Genomic DNA, 25,054 nt, shown 5'->3' on the forward strand with positions numbered 1-25,054 from the left:
ATATAAAAGTTGAGAATGAGTATGTCGGTGAACTTTATAAGACAAAGAATGTTACAATTGTTTGATTTTGAAACAGAGGAATAATACTGTAATTGAGTAAGAGTCTAAGTTTGAAAAGTTGAGTAAGATACAATTGAGGAAAATTTCAGCGAAAAAAAATGATTGAGTTGATAAGGGATGTACCCTAGATTAAAAAGTTAAGGATTTCGTTCAGAAATTAAATATGCAACTGACTAATGTTAGAGGATCTCCACTATTCTAAAGTGGATAATTTAGATGAAGTAATTTGGTTGCTATGTGGTTGAGCTAAAATATGGTAAACAAATTATATAATGGGAATGATGAAAGATTCATTGATGTGAATGTTGTTTCGGGAGAATTTAAAGAAATAGGTACATTGGTGATTATTTTATAAGATAGAAGATGTTGAAATGTTTAGTGTGAGCAAAGAAAATTTCATGGTGCACTGGAATGAATGTGGATTTGAAAAGTTAAGTAAACTATTGTTGAGATAATTCTGGTTGGAAAAAGAGTATATGATTAAATTTAATTCGAACCTGAATGAATTAGTAAGAGAGATGAAAAAAAGGTAAAAAAAAAATAAAAAGTAGTTATAAAATTGAAATAAATCAAGAGTCATAATTATAAATATAAAAATTAGGGACCTTGATCAGTAACTCGGAATTGTCCCCTAAAAGCCGGTTCTGTGTGCACGTTTAGAGAAGATCACTAATATATCATGCTTAGATATTATTTTTAAAAAAGGCCTTTATGTAGTTGGAACTAGTAACAGAACAATGTACAAGATTATTAGTACTATAGTTAAAGAAGAAACTCTGTCTCCTTTAATTTTCAAAGGAACCTATTTGACCCGAGCTCTTTGTAGCCAGTACTCCGAAATTAAGTTGAGATTGTGAAACATTTTTACATTGTCATTTATGCGTTTAGTCAGTGACCAGCGATGGCAATTAATGGTGACCGACAACGTAATAAGGGGTGGCCAACGATATTAACTTTGATTGGATTAAAGGATCAAAATGATATGTTATACATAGAGATTAAATTAATATTTTATGTAAAACTTAAGATCAAACTAATATTTTATATCTAAAATTGAAAATTGAAAATTGAAAAAAATTTAATTACTTTTACCACGTCAGTAAAATAACCAGAGTTAATAGCCCCAAATGTAATACCTCATACCCTTCACGAAGAATGACCCAAATATCTGAGTGTACATTAGATTCTAGAACAAGTCGGACAAAACAAAAACCTTAAACATGCGATCTAAGCATAAAAAAATTTAAATAAACATCCATCATGCTTAAACATGCAAAAAGAAAACATTTAAACACATTCATAGCAGCCAACAACCATGCAACATCGAACAAAATCATTATCATTATAGGGGTAAAATGGTCATTTTACACATAAACAAGAGAAACATCAAATTAAGGTCACCTATAGTTATTATTATCCCTTAATTAGTGACATGAAAAATTTCAGCTCAATCGAATACCAAACAGGGGTCTAATTGAACATGCAACTTTAGGGACCAAATTGTAAGCAATTTAAAAGTTACATACGTACAAAAAAATGCAAATAGCGTGCCCATTATGAAATTTAATGTATTATAGAGTGACAAAACAAATCTCATCAAATTCTGAGTTAGGACCAAGTATTAATTAACAATTCAATTTCTGGATCATTTTGAACTCACACAAACATCTCTTGGGAAAACAAAACTGACCAAAATAAAATGTTTTCAAAATTAATAACTAAATTTGAAGGGACCAAAACCATAAAGGACCACCAATGTTGTTTACCAAAAAAGTTATTGTAGATTAAATATACAGAAAAATAATTTGGTGACCAAAGTAAAAAGAATTAATAGTTGAATGACTAAGTAATGAAGTTTAACTTAAATTTGGTTATAATAATATTGTTATGAACAGCAAGGGTTTGAAGGGTTTTCAGTCGCAAGGGTTTTAACGTTTAAGGAGTAAAGGATGCCACGCACCACCACCGTCTACTGCCCCGGATGCCCTCCACTTCGAGCCCTAACTTTCGATGCCCTTGGTCTCATCAAAGGTTTTCGATTCATACCATCTTTATATAATTTTACTCCTACAATTGAAATCTTCACTAATTTTGGTTTTAATTGAATAGTAATCGAATCTCGAGGTAAGGGAGGAGGAGTTCCCAAAGTGGTGGAGAGATGGGGAGATCCTGATGCTTCCAAATGTTTGGTTGCCGCTTCCCTTGATGACCGCAAAATCGACCCAGTGAGTTTTGTTTTGTTTGTTTGTTTTTTCAATCGGTACTGAAAAGTTCTGTCTCTTATTTTTTGAAAATTTCTTTTTTTTCAGTTGTTAGCTGTTGCACGTAAAAATGGTGTGGTAAGTTGCTATTTTTTTTTTTTTGCATTTTCCTGTTTTATGAAGATCTGGCTTTAGTAGGATTCGTGTTGAATTTTTCCTTTGTTCAATATATATACTGCAGATTGAGATACTTAATCCCCTCAACGGTGAACTTCCTTTTCGGTTTCCGATGTTAGTAATGCTGGTTTTAGGCCAGAAGATAATGCTATTGTTGGGCTGCATTTGTTCACAAAACAGAGATTGAAGTTAACATCGAGGTATAATCCTCAATTACTTCCTTTTTAATGCTAAATGAAAATGAACTATGCTACTCCGATTTTTCGTTTTTCTTCAAGTATCTTTGTTTGCTAATTTCTGACATGATATGGAGATATAACCCTTGACAGACCCTTAAAATATATGAACAAACTTAGAAAAATTGACTATATCCATGACTCCATGTTGAACACATACTTGTATTTGACTCTCACATCCAAGTCTTAGTTTTCTTTTTATAGAAGTAGGAGGCCTCATTAAAAACCTCCCTCATAGTAGTCTTATTCCCTAAGGAAAGAACCGACTAGCGGAAGGAGGAAAAGAGTACCTCAGTATATTGAAAATAAACAGGTTACATAAGACTTAAAAAAACACCGAATACATCAGTTCTCTAGAAGCACACAAAACAACTAAAAAAAAATCCTTACAATCACCCAATCCCCTCCTTCGCTAACTTATCAACCTCACAATTACAACTCTTAGGGATCAACCTAACACTAAGCTCCTTAGATGATACAATAGAGAAAATGTCCTTGACTAGATTACTAAAGAAAATAGGAGCCGAAGAAGGAGATTTAATCCATTCCACTGCTGACTTGCAATCGCTTTCAACAATCAGTCTACCCTCCGAAACCCACTCTGAAGAGATAAAGATCTCGATGCCTTTTTTTGATTGCTTTCAATTTTGCCAAAGGGGAGGGCCAGGACCAACACTTTCGGAAAAAGACAGGAGAATAGAGCGATGCCAATCTCTTAGAATACCTCCTACCAACCCATCACAACTAACGCTCCATCCACATTCATCTTAAAAAATTCAATTGGAGGGGGACTCCAACAAAGCAAAGGCCTACACTTAATCTTTAAAACAAAACTCTTGTCTGCAAGGGAAGGATCTCCAATCAACGAATCCACCTGGATAGGAACGAGAGGATACTTGGCTAGAAACCATTTTGTTAACCTGAATCTAACAATGAAGAAGAGTGTGGATCTGTCAAATTTCCCTCTATCGAAAACAATAGCATTCCTAGCTTTCCAAATTGACCAAAAAGCAACACCCAGAATAAACTTCCATATAGACGAATTAATGCTCAAATTAGACCACGAGCTAAGAAGGGAAGGAGGATCACGAGGTAGAGCTAAGGAAAGATCCCATAAGCTAATTAATTTGTTCCGTAGTTTCCACGAAACAGAGCACGGATGAAGAGATGTTGGATTGTTTCATTATACTGACTGCAAAATGAACAAAAACTGTCTTCTCCCAGGGAACCCCCTATTCTTCAACTCCACTCTCACTGCTAATTTATGATGAGAAACATGCCAAAGGAATGTCTCAACTCTTGGAGGAACTAAACCCACCCTTACCCATTTCTTCCACAAAATATTATCCCTAGATAGCAAAGATAGGTTCATCTTGCAAGATTTAACCGAGAACAGTCCATCCCCCATCACATTCCACAATAAAATGTCGTCAACTGAATCAGTCAGTCTGATGTTATTTAGCTTATCCATTAAATCCACCTACTGGACCACTTCCCATTCACATAAATTTCTCCTAGTTTGTATATTCCACTCCTAGCCATTCAAACCATAACTACCAAAATCAGCCACATAACCCCCTTTATTGGATGAAAGAGCATAAATCCTAGGAAATTGGTTTTTCAAAAGAGAATCCTCTATCCAAAAGTCGTTCCAAAAAGAGAGATTTATCATTACCCACTTGAAACTTTGCATTGGATCTAAGGCACACTCCAGCGGAGTCATCCTTCAAGAAACTCTTGACAATTCCTCTCCAGATCCAAGAGTCCTGAGGGAGAAAACCTTGTTGATGATTGCCATGGTATTTCAGCTGACATTGTGTTTGTTGCACAACATTTTTTTTCACAAGTAATCTTTTTCATTAGCAAACTTCCAAACCTATTTACCCAGCAGAGAACGATTGGTAAGATTCATATCCAAAAATCCCAGACCTCCATTACTCAGCGGTTTACATATTGTATTCCAATCCACCCAGTGAATTCGTTTCTTCTTAGCTCCACCATAGAAAATTTGCCATCAAAGAATTAATCTTTTGGCTAATTTTACAAGGCATTTTGAAAATATATAAGAAAAAGATGGGTAAGGAAGACAGAACCGACTTCAAAAGCACCACTCTGCCCGCCATAGATAAACAGGAAGCTTTCCAACCGACCAATTTCTTGTTGAAATTCTGGATGACTGGTTCCCGTAAGGCATCAAAATTCTTTTTGCCCTAAGTGGTAGGAGACCAAAGGAAAAGAACCAATTGAACAACCAATGGCCGAAACCCATTCTTGAAGGATGTCATATTCTACATTTATACTATAGAGTTTGCTTTTAGCTAAATTTAGATGGAGCCCCGTCAATAAGCTGAAAATCCTCAAAACTCTTACATTTTTAATTTGAGTAAGAGAAGCTTGGCAGAAAATAATAAGATCATCAACAAACTGGAGATGAGACAGTCTAAAAGGATTATCAGATTTTCCAATAGTAAACCCGTGAAAGAGACCCAAGTCAACAACTTTAGACAACATCAAATGGATCAATTCACCAACAACATTGAACAGAAGAGGTGAAAGACTGCAACCCTGTCTTAACCCTTTAGCCATTGGGAACTCTTCTGTAGGGGAGCCATTTACTAAAACATAAATTGATGCAGAAGAAAGACAATACGAAATCCACGAACACCATCTCTCATCGAAGTCCATCTCTTTCATTAATCCAAGAAGAATTGGCCATTCAACTAAATCATATGCTCTAAGAAAGTCCACTTTAAAAACAACCCCTTTAAGTTTTTGTTTCCTCCAAAAATCAATGCCTTCATTAGCTAGGAAGGTACAATCCAACAACTGTCTCCCCGGGATAAAAGCGAATTGAGATGGACTAACAATATCTTTGACACAAGAAATGAGTCTCTTAGAAAGAACTTTTGAGAGAATTTTATAAAGACTACCAACAAGACTAATTGGTCTATAGTCTTCTAAACTCTCAGGATTAATTTTCTTTGGAATAAGGGTAATAAAAGCATGATTAACCTCGTGATCCCACTTCCTTCCACTATAGAAATCCAAAAAGAACTTCATAATCTGCTCCTTTAGACTAGGCCAGTATTTCTTGTAAAATCCCATAGTAAAACCATCCGGACCAAGGGCTTTTGCACTGTCAGAGGTGAAATGGCTTCCCACACTTCTTGTTCTGAAAAATGCTCCTCAAGGAAAGCACTTTGAGAAGCTAACAATTTTGCAAATACAAAATTGATGGCCTCGACTTCCAACGTTGATTTGGTATTATAAGCTGCCTTGAAAAAATTGGAAACAAGGGACTTAATCTTTTCTGGATTCGAGACTACGTTCCCTTCGACTTTCAAGGTAGAAATATCATTGAATTTATTCCTATCCAGAGCACCGAGGTGAAAAAACCTCGTGTTTTGTCTCCATCTTTGATCCATCTCGCTCTCGACTTCTGAAACCAAATGCTTTCATCAATCCTATACAACCTCCAAAAATTCTTTTTAAACTGCATCAACTGGTCCCCCTCCCCCAAAGATAGGTTTCCTCCTTGTGACTTAATCTCTAAAACATTTATTTTACCTTCCAACTCTGAAATAGAATCTGCCAACCCAAGATCAAAGTTGCCAGACCAGTTTCTGATAATCTTTTTAGTGCCTGTAACGTGCTGAAAATTCCTCCACGGTTATTCTTCTTCTTTGAGGCTGCCAAGGATGATTTAACCACCTCATCAAAACCTTCTTCCTCTAAAAGATAGTTAAAAAATCTAAACGGTTTGGGGACCCAATTTAAACTATTATCCTCCAACACTACCAGATTATGATCGGAAAGGGATTTCGGGAGAAGGCCTTGAGAAATATTTGGAAAACTGTTCAGGAAATTGCCACAAATTAAAAAGCGGTCGATTCTAACCCACATTGGAGAATCTTTGTTATTGCACCAAGTGGCTTGTTGTACAAAGGAACGAAGAAGGTTGTGGCATGCTAATTTTGTGATTTCCCTATCTTTTCTCCTAGGTCAAGATATGCATTAAAATCATCCCCAATGCAAACTGACAAATTCAAACTAGCTACATAATTCAACAACTCCCTGAAAAGCTCTTCCTTTTCAGCTTCTATTGAAGGGCCATAAACATTGATAAAAACACACTCTGCTTTGAACTCCTTAAACTTCCCAAAGAATGCAATGAATCTACTGTGAATGTGTTGGCCTGTGACTTCAAACAAATTTTCATTCCACATACAAAGCAACTCACCCGCAGACCCCTCAGCTGGAGAAAAAATCACTCCCTTTATTAAATTCCCCCTATCTTCCTTCTAAACATCAATTGGCACTGATCTAGCTTAGTTTCTTGTATAAATAGGATGGACGGTTTGATATTTTTAACAAGCCTTGCCACTGCTCTAGACTTCTCTCTTCTCCCGAAGCCACTTATAATCCACGAGATAATACTTAATTTAGTCATTAATAAAATTTATTACCAAACTCCAAAAACCAAAAGTCGGATAAAACAAAAGTTCTCCTAAGTATCATCCTACCCTATCTACTCCCGATCCTTTCTCCAGGCTTGCAATTTTTTCGATAAAAGCCTTTTTCCCTTCCTTGAAAGAAATTCCTAACATCTGAAAGACTTCCCAGGTAGCCAAAGCTTCCTCCAAAAACACCGAGAAAGAGGAGGAAGAAACAGTAGAACTACTGACCATGTCCAAAGCTTCACTAATCAAAGTCCTCCTCCTTCTGTGGTCTTTCCCAATCCCTGAAACAACATGACATCCTGCTGAAAAACTCTCTGCCTACATGTTGGAATGGGTAGGAATCAGAGATATATTCGGAGAATTGACAGAACCATTATTACTCATGTGCTGACCTTCACCCAAATCTTTTGAAAAGGACTGCCGACTCGTGCTATAACCTCTTATCTTCTTAACTTGATCCTGACCTTTAACAACCCTTTTTAACTACTTCACAGCAGGAGAATCTACTACTATTACATTATCTCCCTCACGTGTATCCTCTCCAGTGGAGCCTATTCCAACATTTTTTTGGGTATTAAACGAAACTTATTATGCTTACCACAACCTCCCCACTTAAAGTTAAAAACAGGCCCAACAGGTGAGAGTTTCTTAATTGGAGAATTGGATTCCCAATTGTCATCTGAATGGGCTGAAGGATTCGGGTTCACTTCTTTCCTCAACCCAAGACCCGCAAAATCCCCTTTTGGATTTTTCCCATTTTCAAGGGGACCTGACACCCCATTAATGAAGGTTCCGTGTAAGACTTATGTTTCAGTGACTGTTCCCCACCAACTTCTCTCAAACCCCCCGAATCACCTTGCTCCAACCACGTGTCCACCTTTGACCAAACCTCCTCAGAAGACAACACACGTTTAGTTGCTGTCAGTACAGGACGCCCGCCCTCATCTTCCTCCGTCGAAACATCATCAATTTACCACACATCTGAACCCCTTTCCATCTCTTCCCCTGAAAGTTCATAATATTTTTTATCAACCGATTCCAACTTAATTTTAACTTTAAAAGATTTGCCATATGACCCTATATTAATTATTTTAGGACATCAAAAGGGCTCGCCAACCTAATCAGTAATATCGCCGATGAGAGGTCCTCCCTTTTTCTTGTCTCCTCAGTAATACATACAAACTTCCCCCACCTCCCAGCAAGTTTCTCCAGAAACGACCCACTCCAGCTAAGTAATGGGATTTCGAATAACTCTACCAAACAATACGCCAATGGAACACCTTCATCATTCAACAGTGGAGCCAACCAGTCAAACCAAAAGAAAAGCTCTTCTCAATGATTAGTCCACGCTTTTGAGAACTCTTTATTCGACTTGAACATGATGATGCATGAATTCCATACATATCCCCATCTCACAATTTTTACTTCAAATCCCTCATTTGCCAAAGCTTTCTGCATCAAGTCTGGCTCGAAAGAGGATTTAATAACCCCTGTTAAAGAACTTTTCGTCTAGTTGGATTCTTCTGTAGGGATATGCATTTCGCATACGTTCCTTAACCCCTTTGTAGCTTGCATTGGACCTCCCTTATTAACCCCTGTTTCTTGTACGTTCAAAACTTCCTTGTACGTTCTGCCATCCCTTAGGCTTCTCGACATCCTCCTCAGACCTTCTTTTGTCATCACTTAATGGCTTGTTAACTTCCGTCTGGAATTTGCCATCATCAACTACTCTTTTCCTATATTTATTATATTTGCTACCCCCACCGAAACTCTCTTCCCATCTATCCACGTTCCATTAATATTTTGTATTACCATTCTTCTACCAACCTCCTTCGCAAACTGGACAAAGGCGAACGTTGAAGATTTATAATTCGGTTTATTCATATAACTTGGGGTGAAGACCCTCACAACTTGACCATGATGATTGAATAGTTCCCTTAATGCTCCTCTAGAAACCCTCTTACTTAGATTGTCAACAAAGACAGTCCATTCCTCACCGGAGGAAGAACGACCTTTCACTCTCTCTCTCTCTACCTCTTGCACTCATGTTTCGAACAACCATGAAGATAGAAATGTGAGGTCTCATTAAAATACCTCTTCATAACCGTCGAGCTACATAAGTAACTCACCGGACGTTGGAAGGAGGAAAAGAGTACCTCAGAATTTTATTACTAAAAGCCACATCCAAGTCTTAGTAACATAGAAAAATGAACAAGGTTCCTATTCTTTCTTATTTATGTAATTTAGTATAGTTACTGAAATAATGGTTCTTGGTAGTCACAACTCACAATTCCTTTACTTGCGTAACTTGTTGATCTCTATAAACTTACTGTTGTCAGGTCATGCACTTTTCTTGCATGTACGACAAAAGGACATGCAAGCATAAAAACAGTTGATATGGTTGATGCTAAATTGGATTCTGGTGCCCCGAAAACATGGAATGTATGTGCCTCGGGAAATATATCATTTTCGGAAGTTGATGGAAGTGAAAGCTATGCGCTTATTTGGAGGGTGAGTGTGTTTGTATTGCTTGACCGTATACATGAGCCTTATACTTGATTTTTCTGCGTTTGCTGATAGTGCATTTTGATGCTTGACTGGAATATTTATTATTTTCCTAATTCAGGAAGGGTGTTGAAGTTAATATGTGGGATCTTGAAAAATGTACAAAGATCTGGGCTGCAAAGCCTGTGAGCCATTTCAACCTCTCTCATTTTAAAATATTTATGTTTTAGTATCTTCTGTGTTTCCATTTCTCTTAATGCATCCCATATTGAACAGCCTCCTCCGAACAGCCTTGGTATTTTTACCCCTACTTGGTTTACATCTGCAACATTCCTCAGCAAAGATCACCGTAAAGTTGTGGCTGGTACCAATAACCATCAGGTAGCCTTTTGTGGCTATCAGCCACTCCTCAAACATAATACTAACATGTTAATATCCCTTTGGTTGTACAGAAATATATTTTCCCTTTTCCCTCTTCTCTGAAGAAACTTTATACTTGATCGTCTATTGCCACTTTCTAGAATTACTTTGTTATTCTGTAATAAGAAGTCATGCCAGTTTCAAGATATTTAGTAGTTGATTTCAGTTAAACTTTTGAAAATGCAGTTTCTAGACAGTTTTAGTTTTAGCTTCATGTTTTTGTGATTCATGGTCTAGAGTCTAGACCTTATTGAATTTGCAAGAACGTGAAATGGCACATTTTTTTTATCAATTTTATTCGGAATTGTGACTATGTCAGGAATATGGGATTGAGTTGTAGCAATGCATTTCATCCTTATCAGTAGCTTCTATAATATTGTATTTCCCTGATTCAAGATAACTTTTACAGGTGCGCCTCTATGATGTTTCTGCCCAACGGAGGCCAGTTATATCATTTGACTTCAGGGAGACCCCTATAAAAGCAGTTGCGGAAGACAGAGATGGTCATACAATCTATATAGGGAACGGATCTGGTGACCTTGCTTCGGTGGATATACGCACAGGTACAGGATTGATTCTATGTTCTTGTTCTATAATTCTTTATTCCATTCTGCATTTCCAGTTATTGGTAGCTCAGTCATTACTTGAAGAAATTTTAGTCGACTTCTGATATTATATTTATGATCTTATTCTGGTTAAGTTATTGAAGTGTTTGGAGATCTAGGTTGGAATTTTTGTTTCTGATGGTTGCATGTTACATATTCTATGCTAAAATTTCCCTTAAGACCAAACTCAGAGCAATTTGCAGATCTCCTCAACTCATTATCGTCTCCATCAAAGGCAGGCTTGAAGTGTTCTTTGAGTTCAATGTGTGATGGATTATATCCATGTACAGTTTATCCTAATGCCTTGGCTAGAAATTCAGTTTTTACATATTTGTTAGTTGAAATTGCGTGGTTCAACCATTACATATTTGTTAGTTGAAATCGTGTGGTTCAACTATCTGTATGTACTTGATGTTTCAATCCCTTTTCTTTGATGCTTCTGCCAAAATTCATGAAGGGTTATGGAACTAAAGAATAGGTTGAACTTGCTGGTTTCCTGTAGAGTATCTGAAATAAGTAGAAATCACTTGCATCTTTTTTGCGTCATTTCTTGACTAAGCTTTTCTTAAATGATTTGAGGTATATTTTTCCGTGAATTTCGGTTAATGGTGAAAGTTTTTCCTTATAGGTAAATTATTAGGATGCTTTTTGGGGAAGTGTTCTGGAAGCATCCGATCCATTGCCCGGCACCCTGAACTTCCCGTGATAGCATCTTGTGGTGAGTATATGCTGCAATGTTTATAAATCTAAGCACTTTTGTAACCTGTGTTTGCACGCATTCTTCACATTTGTATTGGGAAGCTATATTTTGGGACTTGGAGATGATTTTGTTGCTTGAAGAGCTAGAATAGGTTGGAAAATGGATTTCTAATGTGTCTCAAATGATTCTGAAGTGATTAAAAGCCTGAACCGGTTGGTTCTACCAGGAACCGTTAAGTCCAATGATTCAACAATATTAATATCAAACCAGAATTGTTCATTATGTTTTAGGACTTTTAACCTGATTTTTAACCCATTTATACCCAATTTGATTAATTTGTGCAAAAGAAAAAAAAATTGTTCCTTTTCATCCATTCTTTTCTGTTAATATGATTAATCCCTACTTTTTCCTTTTCTGTGATTTTTATGAAATTTTCATAGTTATTTATTGTTGATCTGGTTGTTGAACTAGGAAATGGTCCAAACCAGATTGACCTCCAAATTGGTTTTTAATTCCTCAGTCTTTCCATACTCTTTTCATACTATTAATGTTTCATGCTCGCCTTTTAAAAATGAGTGAGTTTGCGATTGTTAGCTTCTCAACTTGTTAGATTGGAATTATTTTGCGTAAGCTTTATGCATTGCTGTTGTATTTTTTGGGGTAAGTCTTTTTATACATACAACAAAACTGACAGAATTCAATATTTTTCAGGCTTGGACAGTTATCTGCGCATTTGGGATATCGGAACAAGGCAACTTCTATCGTCGGTATGTTCTATTTGAAAAGTAGAGTTTAGATGTGGTTAATTAAGCTGCATAAAAATACACTGCAAGCAAATCACCTTTATCTGCCTACAATTTTCTGGGTGCAGGTTTTCCTAAAGCAGCATCTTACAAAAGTTGTTTTTGATACAAATTTTACCGAAGAAGGTCAGTTCTTTTCCTGGAATCTTTATTGTTCAAAAGTAGGGGTTGCCCTTTCTGCCTCGTAGACTATGTTGCCCCGATTCTTCATTTTGCTTGAAGTACTTGTGTATGGCATCCTTATTCAAAAAATATTAGGACATGGGTACGGGATATGATCCTCTAGAGACACTTCAAATACATGGAAAACCTTCAAAAAGAAAATTGAACATATCCAAGTAACATAGCTTTCTTGTATGGATAGAGTGTAGTATCATCAGCATAAGTTGCAAACTCGAGAATGTTGCCCTTTCTGCCTTGTAGACTATGTTGCTCCGATTCTTGTTTTTTTTTCCTTTTTGAAAGACCGATTCTTCATTTTGCTTGAAGTACTTGTGTATGGCATACTTGTTCAAAAAAAAAAATAGAACATGGGTATGGGATATGGTCCTCTAGAGACACTTCAAATACGTGGAAAACTTTCAAAAAGAAAATTGAACATAAAATAAACGGAACCCGAATTGAACCGAACCATTTGTCAGGCTAATACATAGAAAACTTTCAAAATGAAAATTGAACATATCCGAGTAACATAGTTCAGTTATGGATAGAGGGTAGGATCATCAGCATAAGCTGCGAACTCGAGAACATTGCAATCATGTAATTCATGCCTTTACATGGTGGTGTAAATCCCCGTGCATCTAGGTTTGATCCTTTGGGGTTTGATGCGAAGATTAGTCGGAGTGCGGGAGGTTGGAGCCATTCGAATGTGAATCTTACCGAGTGTCATTGTGGTTGCTAATTTTGAATGTATTTCTCTTATATGCAGAAGTTAAACACGATGCAGCTGATAAGGCCACACCTGATGCTCCGAGCATAGATGAAGTCCAAATTGCAGACGAAACCGAAAAACCACCAACAAAAAGAAAGAAGTCGTCGTCTAAAGAAAACAAAGAGGGAAAAAAGAAAAAGAAAGCATCTAAAGGAAAAGAGGGAATGAAGAAGTTGAAATCCAAGAAAAGAAGCAAAAGTCGAGAACATGACATTGCTGCTGCTGATGAATAAACTTGCACTGAAAAGCTCTGGTTTCAGACCTCAAAAGTACACATTATGATAGGGATGGCACGCGGAAGAAGCATGGAAAAAGATTGTTTAAAACTTGAGCAAAGGTATGTATTGCACTACGGTAGGTTTGATAGAAAAATATGCCAATGGTGAAGCAAATTGAACCGGTCTGGTGTGGTGGTTAAATTGTTTTAATGTAATTACCCGGGAAAACTGAACCGGTTAACTTGTTAAAATTTTGGAAGTGAAATTTTGCCTTTTTTTTTTCCTTAGGTTTTTGGCCCAATTTGACAAACGTTTGTTACTAGACTTGTCTCTTTAATTAAGTGGTGTATTTAATCCTTACTTCAACTTATAGAATGAGACGGGTTTTGAGAGATGGATATTTGGGTCGGAATCGATCTACAATCTGAATCCTAAACTACTTTATTATGAAAGATGTCTTCTTTGTTTTTCTTCATTCCCACAATTTCTCTCATCTCTTGTAGCTGAAATCATCATTTGCTCTATTATCAGTTCTTTTTTAACTTTGAATTTGATATTCCTTTCATCACAAAATATTCCAATGTCTATAAATCTAATCTAAAATCGTTCATCTTTGTTTTTCTCTCCTTTTAAAATTGTTCACCCTCTAATTGATGGAAAAAATCTATTAAATTAAATAAATTGAAATAAATTTAATCATCAAATCATATAATAATATGTATTGAGACACTTGGTATAAGCGATATATGACACCATTTGATTTGGATATTAAATTTATTTTAATTTATTAAAAGTAAGATCAAATTAATAGAATATGTAATAATAGTGACCAATTGTATAATTATATTAAATTTATTATTTTTCCCGGCACCACATCCGTTAAAATTTAACAACTAGTGACTTGATTAACAACAATTGAATAGTTAGGTGGTCTAATTGATAAAATTGAAAGATCGTTGATAAAAATAAAAAGAAAAATAGTTGAGCGGTCAGTGGTGTAATTTACCCTCAATTTAAAGTGAAATAAGACAAGTTTTTTCTTTCATTAATAAAAGTATATTCATTGTTGAAATCATCAAAAATTATTCTCCATAATCGAAAATCGCAATGCCGAAAAGAATAATGTTTTTTTGCAAAACTTTACCTCTGATTCTGTGAATTTAGTGTTTTTGACTTTCAAAGGTTCAAGTTTCGGGTTGGGTTTGAGGCAAGCGAGAATCTTCTGAGGTCGAGTTAAGTATTGAGCGGGACTCTTTTATCATTGGGATCAGTTAAATTGATTCGAAATTTATTTAAAAACACAATCTGATGCCCAGTGGTTGCAAAATCAAGATCCAGAACACATATAGATGAGAGGGACAATCAAGATTCACTTAAAACAATTATTTTCACAAGAATGCTTATAGGGTAAGTCCAGAATGCATTCTTCAGGTCATGGTAAAACTCACAGAAACATTGAATTGAAAGAAACAAAAAGCAGCTCAGACCGAAGCTGCTTCACTGTGATGAAGCTTCCTCTTTCTTCTCCGACAAATACCTTCACAACATCACGATAATAGTACGTTAGATCAAGCAAAAAAGCGTCTTTAACCATAAGAATCCATGCATTTTAACAACTGATAACAATAGCAACCACACGGGAAAAATCAAAAGACCGATGACTGAAAGTAATTCAGATATCCAAAAAGTATCATCTGATACAGCAGATATAATATCCAAGTTTTTCTTTCCCCTAATATAGTCAGTTCACAAGGAAGTTCAACTTTGACAGTAGCAATCTGAATCAACCCTAAGATGGTAACTGATAAACATAAATCAGCATTAGCCAGTGTAAGGGCAATGCATACGCGAAAAAGAAAAGAAAATGATTGCAAACTCAATAGCCATCACATAGAAAAGAAATTAGCTCAATGCTATATTACTCCTACTTTTCATTTTCCCTAGCGTATCTGTATTCGAAACCTGTATCTGGCACATATTCTATTTCTGTCATAGGCATGAGGGTAAGATTCTCCAGATATATGGAAAATCTTGAAAAAAGTTGAGCACACCCGACACATACCAGTATCTGACGCTCACCCCTACTATACTATGAGTAACATAGGTTCAATGTGAACCATAAAGACCATACTTACCCTTGACCTCTTGCCCAACGGGAAAGTTGGTAGAGCTGTACTGTCTCATTTGAAGCATGGCATGCCAGCAGCAGATAGTTTCGTGGTTGTACCATCCATGCAAACCTCATGAACAATGCAGAATAGACGCACATTGCTACACACCGGAATAGAAGAAAATAATTAGAATATTGGGCAGGCATAAATGCCACGAAAAATCTGTAGCTTCTTTGAACCATATTTTTTTACCTGATGTCATGTTGCCAGAAATCATTTCTGGGGGCTTCTTCATGTCCACCAATCCCTGACATTCATATGCAATGTTCAAATACGAGTTATAAAACAAAAGTTGTGTGTGCTACTCTGATCTGGCATAACTTTGTCCGAAAGGGTGAACAACGGAACATATTAAAAAGCAAATTTAATGTGATGGTGGCTAAACATACAGCGATAACAAATCCCCAATTTGCAACAGGCCCCCAAAAGTGAGTTGTTTTTGGGCCAACTGGACTGTTTAGGAATGCTCGGAAGGAAGAAGCCATTTGTTACAAACGATGCTGAAAGTAGCTCTGCAATGGTTGAACACTTATAAGTTGAAGAGGAATTATTATAAATCATCAAATTTCAAATAATAAGTAAATCCGGCTACAGATTGAAAACTGTGTTGATCATTTGAAACTACTGCCATACATATAGCTATAGAAGCTATGTTAAAATTTCAAACTATACTTGGCAAACAAAAACAATTATGCCGTCCTTTTCAGCCTGGCGAATTGCATCATCCACCCCATGCCACTGAAAATTAGACTGAAAATTAGACTGAAAATCATTTAAGACTCTGCTTGGTTAAAAGATGCTACACAAGATCAAGGTGTAAGCCATTAAACCTATTCAGTTATTGTAACCTGTCCTAAACCCATATACTAATAGCTCCGCTATCAGCTTGAATGATTCTCGACATAATATCAGAGTGGCTTTCAGCAACAATACTCGATTTTCTTAACTAGTGCATTAGTGGGAATGCTATCAAAATAAAAAAGCGATCCTTGGAAAATTGTAACATCATGAAGAACTGGCTAGTTACCAATGATATTACAAGGAAATCTTCATGCTTAAATTAAATCGCCACAACATCAGGCAAGTGCAGGTAAATAATAAATCAGATTTTCATACAATTTAATTATTTTATTTACATTTTCTATTGATGCTTTAATTTCGCCCTAAACTTCTATAAGAATTTAAAATTTTCAGGCGGCTACCGCCCGCTAGCCCTCCTCGGTCCATCCCTATAGACACAGATCATAGAACTGGAAGAAAGCACCTTTGATTGTTAGACATATGTGTGTGTGTGTGTGTGTGTATATATATATATATAAACGTAAAACTAAAAGACGGAGAGAAACACTTATGATTCAACAAATATATTTCCCCAGAAATTGAATTTGGAGGTAAAATCCCTAATCCTGCCGACGTCAGCATAGAGGAACTTTTTTTTTTAAACGATGGCCATACATTTCAACTTATATGGACGAACAAATGAATCTAACTTTAAACCCAATAAAAAAATGCATACTTAAAGAATTGGATCAATGAGCAAATCACGATTCAGCTAAGAACACCAGTGAATCAAATATCAGATGGCGAGGAAGAAGATGATGACGGTGATTGGGTGTGTGTGTGTGGAGGTAGATGAAGAGAAAGTGAACCAAAAGGCGAGTACCTTTGTAAACAATATCGCCGGGAAAGTCAGACGACGGAGGGTGGCGGAGGAAAGAATGGAAGATGGAGAAGTTTGGTGGGAGAGAAAGCTAGCTAGGAGGAATTTGATTGTTCTACTTTAGAGCTTTGATCATGTGAGACAGAGTATATAACTAACATTTAGGCTTAAGCGTGTAAAAAACGAGTTAATTTCATCACGTGCCCTCAAATTATGATCATCATTCTAAATTAGTCCATAAACTTTTAAACATTCCAATTTCATACTCAAACTATGATTGTCATTGTAAAGTAGTCCTCACAATTTTTAACATTTCAATTCCACCTCCAAACTTATGACCTTCATTCTAAATTGGTCCCTAAACTTTTTGAACATTTCAATTCATCCCAAACTATACGAATATACTAATCACATCCCTTGCTAATAAAATCGTTAGGGCAATTTATATTATTTGTCTTTTAAAAATAAAATTTAAGTTGAACTATGGTTGAAACTAGTTACATATTTGGATGAATTTGGGGATAAAATTAGAAGATTCATAAGTTTGAGAACCAATTTAAAAGGAAGGTCGTAGTTTGGGGTAGAATTGGAATGATCAAAAGTTACTAATTTAAAATAAAAGTAATAATTTGGGAGCATATGATGTAATTAACTCAAAGAAAACCCCTAAACTTTTAAAGAAAAAAGCAATTTAATCTTTAATTTTTTATACCTAATTAAATTCTCGTTAAATATCAGAATAAAAATTATATCAATTAAACTTTTTAATTAATTTTAATAATTAAATTTTAATAATTTCAAACCATCACGTGACGTACTTTGATGGTTGCTGCCACATGATGTTTTTAAATTTTTATTTTAAAAATTCAACGATTTGAAATTAAATTATTTTCTTACAAGTGTAAGGGTTTCTTCAACCCTTAAACCGTAAATTAATTGGAGTATGACACATGGTTAGTTTAACATTTGTTGACTTTGAATCATATTAGGGTGTAATTTTATATAGGGTAAATTATATTAGAAGTTATTAAATTATATAAAAGCATCTTTTTAGTCAATAATTTTTTAAATGTTATCAAAATGTATTATTATTTTAACATTGCATGAGACCAATGTTTAAAAATTTAATGAATATTTTATAAGATTTGAAAGTTATTAACTAAAAAATCATTTTTAGATAATTCAATGACCTTTAATATACTTCACCATTTTATCTTTTATAAAATAAAGTCAAATTTAATCATTATTTCTTTAAAAATAATAATTACATAACCATACAATTTCATAGGAAATCATATAAAATAGAACACAATTTCATAGAAAATCATATGAAATAGATTTGAAGCATGCATATGACCATTTCAAGACCTTCCAAGTATTTATCTTATTCTTGACATCAGATACGGTCGTAAATTTTTGCGTTAGGATATAACTTTTAAAAGATATGTTATAATATTTCACGAGATTAAGAAATGAAATATAAAAGAATATTTAAATTATATGAAAATTTAAAATTTTTAAAGGGTGTTAATACTATTAGCACTCGATCAGCATAGAAGACCGGATTTTTTTTTATATATTTTTAAAAAAATAGAGAGCATCTTCCTAATTCATGTATCAAACACGAGTATCGAACAAAAATAAAGAATCGAAGCAACACAAACCCACACAAATTCAATCAACACACAACTACACTACGGTTTGATCTGCACTGGACGAAACATAAACACCTTTCAGATGAAAAATTGTCCAAAAATCAACTGTTGTCAATGTAAAAGTGTGTCATTATTTCAAGTATCATCATCACCAACTGTGCTTGAACAAACAATGCCTGATATTTGGGCCAAAATAACAATGACATGTACTCAAAACACGAAAGAACTCTAAAATCTTTTGTCCCTGCTTGTAAGTTAAAAGAAGCAACATTCATGAGATCACCCATACAATCTCATCCGCAACGAGGTTTCTTCAAGAAAGTACTTTCTTCACCTCTTCCGTAACCTCTTTCGGGGGCTTCTCCGCGTGGAGCTTCGCGACTATCCCCTTCTTCGAATAATAATCTATCACCTGAGTTTTGAATAACACCATTTAGAATGTTAATGACAATTCATAAAGCATTTAATTATCATCATAGGAGTTCATAAAAGCTAAAAGAACAGCATTCATGCATTTATAACAATCGTGTTCCCTCAAATACGAGGTAAAGATTGAAGTACTTGAACTTGCTTAATTTGGCTCATTTACCTAAATGCTTGATTCCCATGCTCGACTTTAAAGTCAAGCAGGGGAATCGAGCATTTAGGTAAATGAGCCTAATTAAGCAAGTTCAAGCATCTTTACTTCGTATCTAACTTGCACTTTAAAAATAAACTTAACCGAGATCAAGCTAAGCCTAGAATTTTCTCAAAACTTGAGCTTGGCCTTGACTTGGCTCGTTTACACCACTACTTATAACCCATTTTTATCTCCCTTTCAAGTAAAATGCCTTGCACATGTTATAGTAACTATCCAATTCCAACTAAAAAATATATTGTTGGTCTTTCACAATTTGCACAAGGTTGGGAACAGAGAGAGCATACTGGTTCGGTTTGCCTGTGAAATGCCTCTAGCCTTGACTTGAGAACTTCTGCAGTATCATCTTTACGCTGAGTCAAAGGCTCCCCAGTCACCTTGAAGAGAAGTAAAACAAGAAAGCGTGATCTTTAATATAACTGCAACTACTCTGGAAAAATCGGTAATGATGTTATATAAAGGTAAAGCTTAAGAGACTGACACAAACAAGTCACCAATAAATTTGCATAAAATTAGTGCATATGAACTGTCTCACGAAAAATTGCTTAATTTACCACTTCCCCAGTCAACTTCATCAACTGGTGAAAAAGGTGAAAAGGCTCTTTGGCAATGGACTGAATTTAAGGGACAAGCTGAAGTAAATTTTTTTGACTTACATCATCAACGCCGGGAACTTTAGGAGGTGCAAATTTTGTATGGTAGGTCCTACCACTAGCAGGGTGGATCCAGCGAGCAGTAATCCGCTCCTCCAAGATCAAATCATCAATTGCAAAATCAAGCACCTTATCGATTTTAACTCCTTGCTTTTCAAGCATTTCATCAAGCTGCAAGCCAAAGATCAAGAATACATGATAAGAGCTGGTGTACACAGAAATTTTAAAAACCCAAGGTGGATAAAGATTTGAAAGAAGGCAACACCTTCTGTGCTTGGCCTACAGTCCTTGGAAATCCATCAAGAATGAAACCTTTTTGACAAGAAGGTTTCTTCATTGCTTCATCAATAATGCCAACAACTAGGTCATCAGAAACAAGCTCTCCCTAAGGAACATTCACAAAACACATCATTAGTCATTACTCATTACCAACCTACTAAGAACTATTAAAAAATTCCAACACATGGTGGAAACAAATTAGACCTTATCCATAGCCTCCTTGGCCTTAATACCAAGAGGGGTTTTAGCAGCGACAGCAGATCTCAGCATATCTCCAGTGGCCAAGTGACACAGGCAGTACTCATCCTTAATTATTGGTGATTGAGTACCTTTTCCCGATCCGGGTGGACCTGCCACTCATAAGATTCCACAATGATTAGAAGCAAGCCATCATTCTACAAAATGCTAAACAATAATAGACAAATACCGGTGATTACTAAATAGTGTGCAGCCTGAACTTCACCACTAAAGGCCTACTTATTTATAAGTAGGTCATGAATAACCGGCCAGAAAATTGATTTCATTTTATCGTAAGGAAATAATGGACTAGTCTTTGTTCCAAAAACCATACTATTATGAATCACATAAGAACAAATCTACGGTCTTGACAAAGTAATAGTAGGAACAAAGGAAAAAACCAGTAATCCACTGTTCATTCATCTAATGTCTGTTCAATGAGAGATACATGTTTTCCCCCTAAATGTAATAATGATTATTTTGTTTACATTTTCTAAATCTCAAAAAATATAAATCTTTGAGCAAACATTATAAATCTACCAAATATGACAATGGGGCATAAGAAAAGAGGTGTTGACCAATTAACTCAACCGGCCATAGAATTGTAATTAGTCATTACAAATCCCCCAATTTTGGTCATCGAGAGAGATACAGAGGGTGGATCCACTTTTCAAGGGAAAAAACCACTGTTAGTTCGGCCATTCGGAGCAGATCGGTGCAAAATTACAGGTCGGAATTCGCCACACCTATTCCCAAAGGCCAATGCCACCACTTTGCCTTTACAGACATTTTTGTTCACATAAATTGCATGATAAAGTAATAAAAAGTTCAAATTTTCGATTGAATTTGGAGATCTACAAAATGAAACTACGTTTCCGTGGATCCCTCTAAAAGAATAAAAAAACCCTAAGGCGAACCAACTTCAACCAATCCTCGGATCTAAAAATACCAACAGAAAAACCAAACTTTGCAGATGAAAAAACGAAAAATCAAATCCAAAACAACACGAGTTCTAAGAAAAGAAGAGACGGTACCAATGAGGATGAGACGCTTCTCGGGTTTGGTGGCGCATTTCATGCGGCGAAGAAGCTCAGTCATCAGCGATTCAGATGGTACATCTTCCAAGTTGATTGAATTGCTCGCCATTTTCGATTTCTCTAACCTTTTTTTCTAGTGTTATCGCCCCAAAGGATTTCTGCGTTTTCAAACAGTGGTTTGAGATTTAAGTTAGGTTTTTAAGGTTTTCTATTTGAGTGTTTGGTTGGGAGACTTCGGAGCTACCAATGCTTGAAGCTCAGGCAGCGGCCTTTTCCAGCTTCTTCTTAACTAAATTTTCTGGTTAGCCCTCCTTCTTTTACAATATTTCTAAAATATCCCTACTCTTTTAGGGTTTGTTTTGAAAGTGTTTAATTTTAAGATAAACTACTCCAAGACTCACTAATGTTCGGGTAATTTTTCGTTTTCACTACTGATGTTTCAAAAGTTATAAATCCATCACTAACATTATCGTTTGTTACAAATTAGTTACTCGCCGCATGACGAAAAACACACGTGACCTGTTAACAGCAGTTAACAGTTTTACCTGGATATTAAATTACACAAATAGTCCATGTTATTTATATATTATTTCAATTTGATCCTAGTTTTAATAAATTAAAATATATTTATTTCTATTTCTTATAAATAATGATATATTTTTAAAAAATGGAAATCAAAAATTTAAAATTAGTTATAAAAACAAAAAAATTAACGTTTTTTTAATGTTAGGATAAACTAATAAAAACAAAAAAATTAATTTTTTTAAAATAAAATTAACATTTTTTCTTCCCCAAACTTTTTTTTATTTTTTAAATAAATACTAATATTAAAATATTGTTTGTGAATAAAAATTTTCGTTTGGTGCATAATTTTTTTAAAAATTATTTTTATTAAGTCTTTTATTTTCTGAACAATCTTATAATTTAATTTGTCATTAAATATTTTACATTATATTTTATCACAACATAAATTATAAATCTTTTAGTAAGTTGTTTAGGGAATGGATCGAATTGCATCGAAGTGACTCGTGATAATATCATCGGTGAATATTCGAGAGCTTTGTAGATTGGGTAACTAATGGAGATTTTCTTCTTCTGATAATCGTCAATTCGAACTAGTTCGTTATAGATTCGTGATATAATTCATTTCAACCACAAGAAGAAACAAATTGAATCCATCCGAAGGATAGATTCGAGATAATAAAAATAAATCGGCCGAAGGTCTGGCTTCCCGAGGAAAAACAAATTTTCAGCTCGTGTTATATCCGATGATACGACCACATTTGCTTTAATCACGATGAATTCATTAGGTGGTGCAAATTGGTGCCTATATTGGAATTTTATATTTTTATATCGTTTCAAGTAATATTAAATTAAAATTTTGGACAAAAATTTCTTTGGAAATTAAGTTTTTTTTTTCTTGAATCATGGATGAGGGAGGGACTTCAAAAATTTACTTGGTGCCGATGATATCACTACGAGTCACTTCGGATGCAGTTCGATTTATTCCCTAAATAATTTCACGACCTATGTGCTTATTAATTTTTCATCATATCAATAATAATAATATTATTAATTTTTTGTTTATATATCATCACTTAGGGTCTGTTTGTTTGGCTGTAATTGGTTTTCCGAAAAATGAATTACTGGAATTTGAATTACTGTAAAATGAATTACTGGAATTTGAATTCTGGAAAATGAATTACATTTCTGGAAAACGTTTTCCGGAATACGTTTTCCGTAAAATGAATTACATTTTTTGAAAAACATCTGGAAAACGTTTTATGATGTTTGGAAGATGTTATTTAAACCTTTTTTTCCACTAGTTGAAGAGTTTTTTAAAAATTATTTATTACAAATATTAAATACAATAAATAATATTATTTATCATAAAACTTTTTTATTATTAAAAATAATTTATTTATTATTAAATAGTATTTTTATAATTTTATTAATAAAAATATTAATTTTTGTATATTTTAGTGAAATAAAAATATTATAAATTATTTATTAAAGTAATAGTGTTATATTATATTTAAAAAATATTAATTAGTATATTTTAAATATCTTTATTAAAATATTATTTAAATATATAAATAATATTATTCATTATTAAATATATAAAAATTTTTATTATATATTATTAAAATAAAAATATAACATCTTATATTATTATAATATAATTGATTATTTTATATAATATTAAAAATATAATATTATATTATTATAAATATTAATAAATTAATAAATAATATTTTGATGAAAATAATATTAAAATATTTTATTAATTAAAACTAGGATTAAATTAATTTAATAAGATTTTCGATTTGGACGGGAAACAACCCTAAATCTAAAAATTGAAAATCTCGTCAAATTTCAAAATTCAAAGCAGCCAAACTAAAGAGAATCGAGGACTAATTACCGGACATCAACTAAAAATGGAGAACGAGAAAGAGAACTTATAGTGATTTAGGAACTATTTGCAATCATTCAAATGCTGGGGAGCGAGCAGAGAGTGTTTAAAGTGAGGGATTTTTTTAACTTCATTTGGTTTTTTTAAGATTTAGGGATATAAAATTATTGTTAAAAGATTTATGTTTTGATAAAACTTAATTTAAAAGATTTAATGACAAATTAAATTATAAGACTATTCAGAAAATAAAAAAACTTAATAAAATTAATTTTAAAAAAAGTATGCACCAAGTGAATTTTTTTTCTCAAAAAAGATTTTAATATTAGTATTTATTTTAAAAAAATAAAAAAATTGGAGAAGAAAAAATGTTAGTTTATTAAAAAAACATTAAATTTTTTTATTAGTTTACCCTAACATTAAAAACGTTAATTTTTTTGTTATTATAACTAATTTTAAATTTTAAATTTCCTTTTTTTTAAAATATATCATTATTTATAAGAATTAAAAATAAATATATTTTAATTTATTAAAATTAGGATCAAATTGAAATAATATATAAATGACATGGACTATTTGTATAATTATACCATTCAGGTAAGCCTATTAACTGCTGTTAACAGGCCACATGTGTTTTCTGTCACGCCTGTTAACGGCGAGTGACCAATTTGTAACAACTTTTGAAAAATCAGTGACGAAAACAAAAATTTACCCAAACATTAGTGACTATTAGAGTAATTTAACCTTTATTTTATAGGTTTAATATTTAAAAAATAATATAGAATCCAACAAATCAATATGCCTCTATCTTTCATTTTGTTTTTCAAATAAATCTCTATTTTATATAATTTTTTTTTTAATATTTATGTCGCACCGATCGGGTGCAGATTTTTTTAAGAAAAAAATCAAACTGCATGAACAAATCATTCATCATCTTTATATTATCATTCTCCCCTTCTATAATTTGTTGTTTCACAAATTCCTTCACCATCGAAGGAG

The 25,054-nt window shown here is 34.0% G+C and overlaps 3 protein-coding genes across 5 annotated transcripts; 1 reads left to right on the forward strand and 2 right to left on the reverse strand.

The window, feature by feature from the left end:
• The first annotated feature begins 1,949 nt into the window (after positions 1-1,949).
• LOC120191826 (WD repeat-containing protein 74-like) lies at positions 1,950-13,547 on the forward strand. The gene is given in 14 exon segments (XM_039194727.1): positions 1,950-2,091; positions 2,170-2,285; positions 2,370-2,399; positions 2,503-2,533; positions 2,536-2,638; positions 9,474-9,633; positions 9,635-9,645; positions 9,761-9,824; positions 9,916-10,020; positions 10,469-10,622; positions 11,293-11,382; positions 12,076-12,131; positions 12,236-12,293; positions 13,096-13,547. Coding segments are annotated over 14 exon segments (1,296 nt in total). The 5' UTR covers positions 1,950-2,009; the 3' UTR covers positions 13,332-13,547.
• Positions 13,548-14,636: 1,089 nt separating this feature from the next.
• On the reverse strand, positions 14,637-17,265 carry LOC120191795 (mitochondrial pyruvate carrier 1-like). 3 transcript variants are annotated; one of them, XM_039194708.1, is made up of 6 exons: positions 17,151-17,265; positions 16,160-16,225; positions 15,877-15,999; positions 15,680-15,734; positions 15,452-15,587; positions 14,637-14,853 (listed from the first exon to the last, which is right to left on the reverse strand). In XM_039194708.1, the coding sequence occupies exons 3-6, from the start codon at positions 15,970-15,972 to the stop codon at positions 14,814-14,816; spliced, it is 327 nt and encodes a 108-aa protein (XP_039050639.1). In that variant the 5' UTR covers positions 15,973-15,999; positions 16,160-16,225; positions 17,151-17,265; the 3' UTR covers positions 14,637-14,813. The 3 variants fall into 3 exon arrangements, with proteins under 3 accessions (XP_039050639.1, XP_039050638.1, XP_039050640.1); XM_039194707.1 differs by lacking the exon at positions 16,160-16,225; XM_039194709.1 differs by lacking the exons at positions 16,160-16,225; positions 17,151-17,265 and adding an exon at positions 17,004-17,097.
• Positions 17,266-18,917: 1,652 nt separating this feature from the next.
• LOC120191800 (adenylate kinase 4) lies at positions 18,918-21,893 on the reverse strand. The gene is made up of 6 exons (XM_039194711.1): positions 21,643-21,893; positions 20,576-20,721; positions 20,358-20,477; positions 20,096-20,263; positions 19,727-19,816; positions 18,918-19,214 (listed from the first exon to the last, which is right to left on the reverse strand). The coding sequence occupies exons 1-6, from the start codon at positions 21,752-21,754 to the stop codon at positions 19,116-19,118; spliced, it is 735 nt and encodes a 244-aa protein (XP_039050642.1). The 5' UTR covers positions 21,755-21,893; the 3' UTR covers positions 18,918-19,115.
• Positions 21,894-25,054: the final 3,161 nt, after the last annotated feature.

Source organism: Hibiscus syriacus, unplaced genomic scaffold, assembly GCF_006381635.1.
Source record: "Hibiscus syriacus cultivar Baekdansim isolate YM2019G1 unplaced genomic scaffold, ASM638163v2 tig00116971_pilon, whole genome shotgun sequence".
Taxonomy (NCBI): Eukaryota; Viridiplantae; Streptophyta; class Magnoliopsida; order Malvales; family Malvaceae; genus Hibiscus; species Hibiscus syriacus.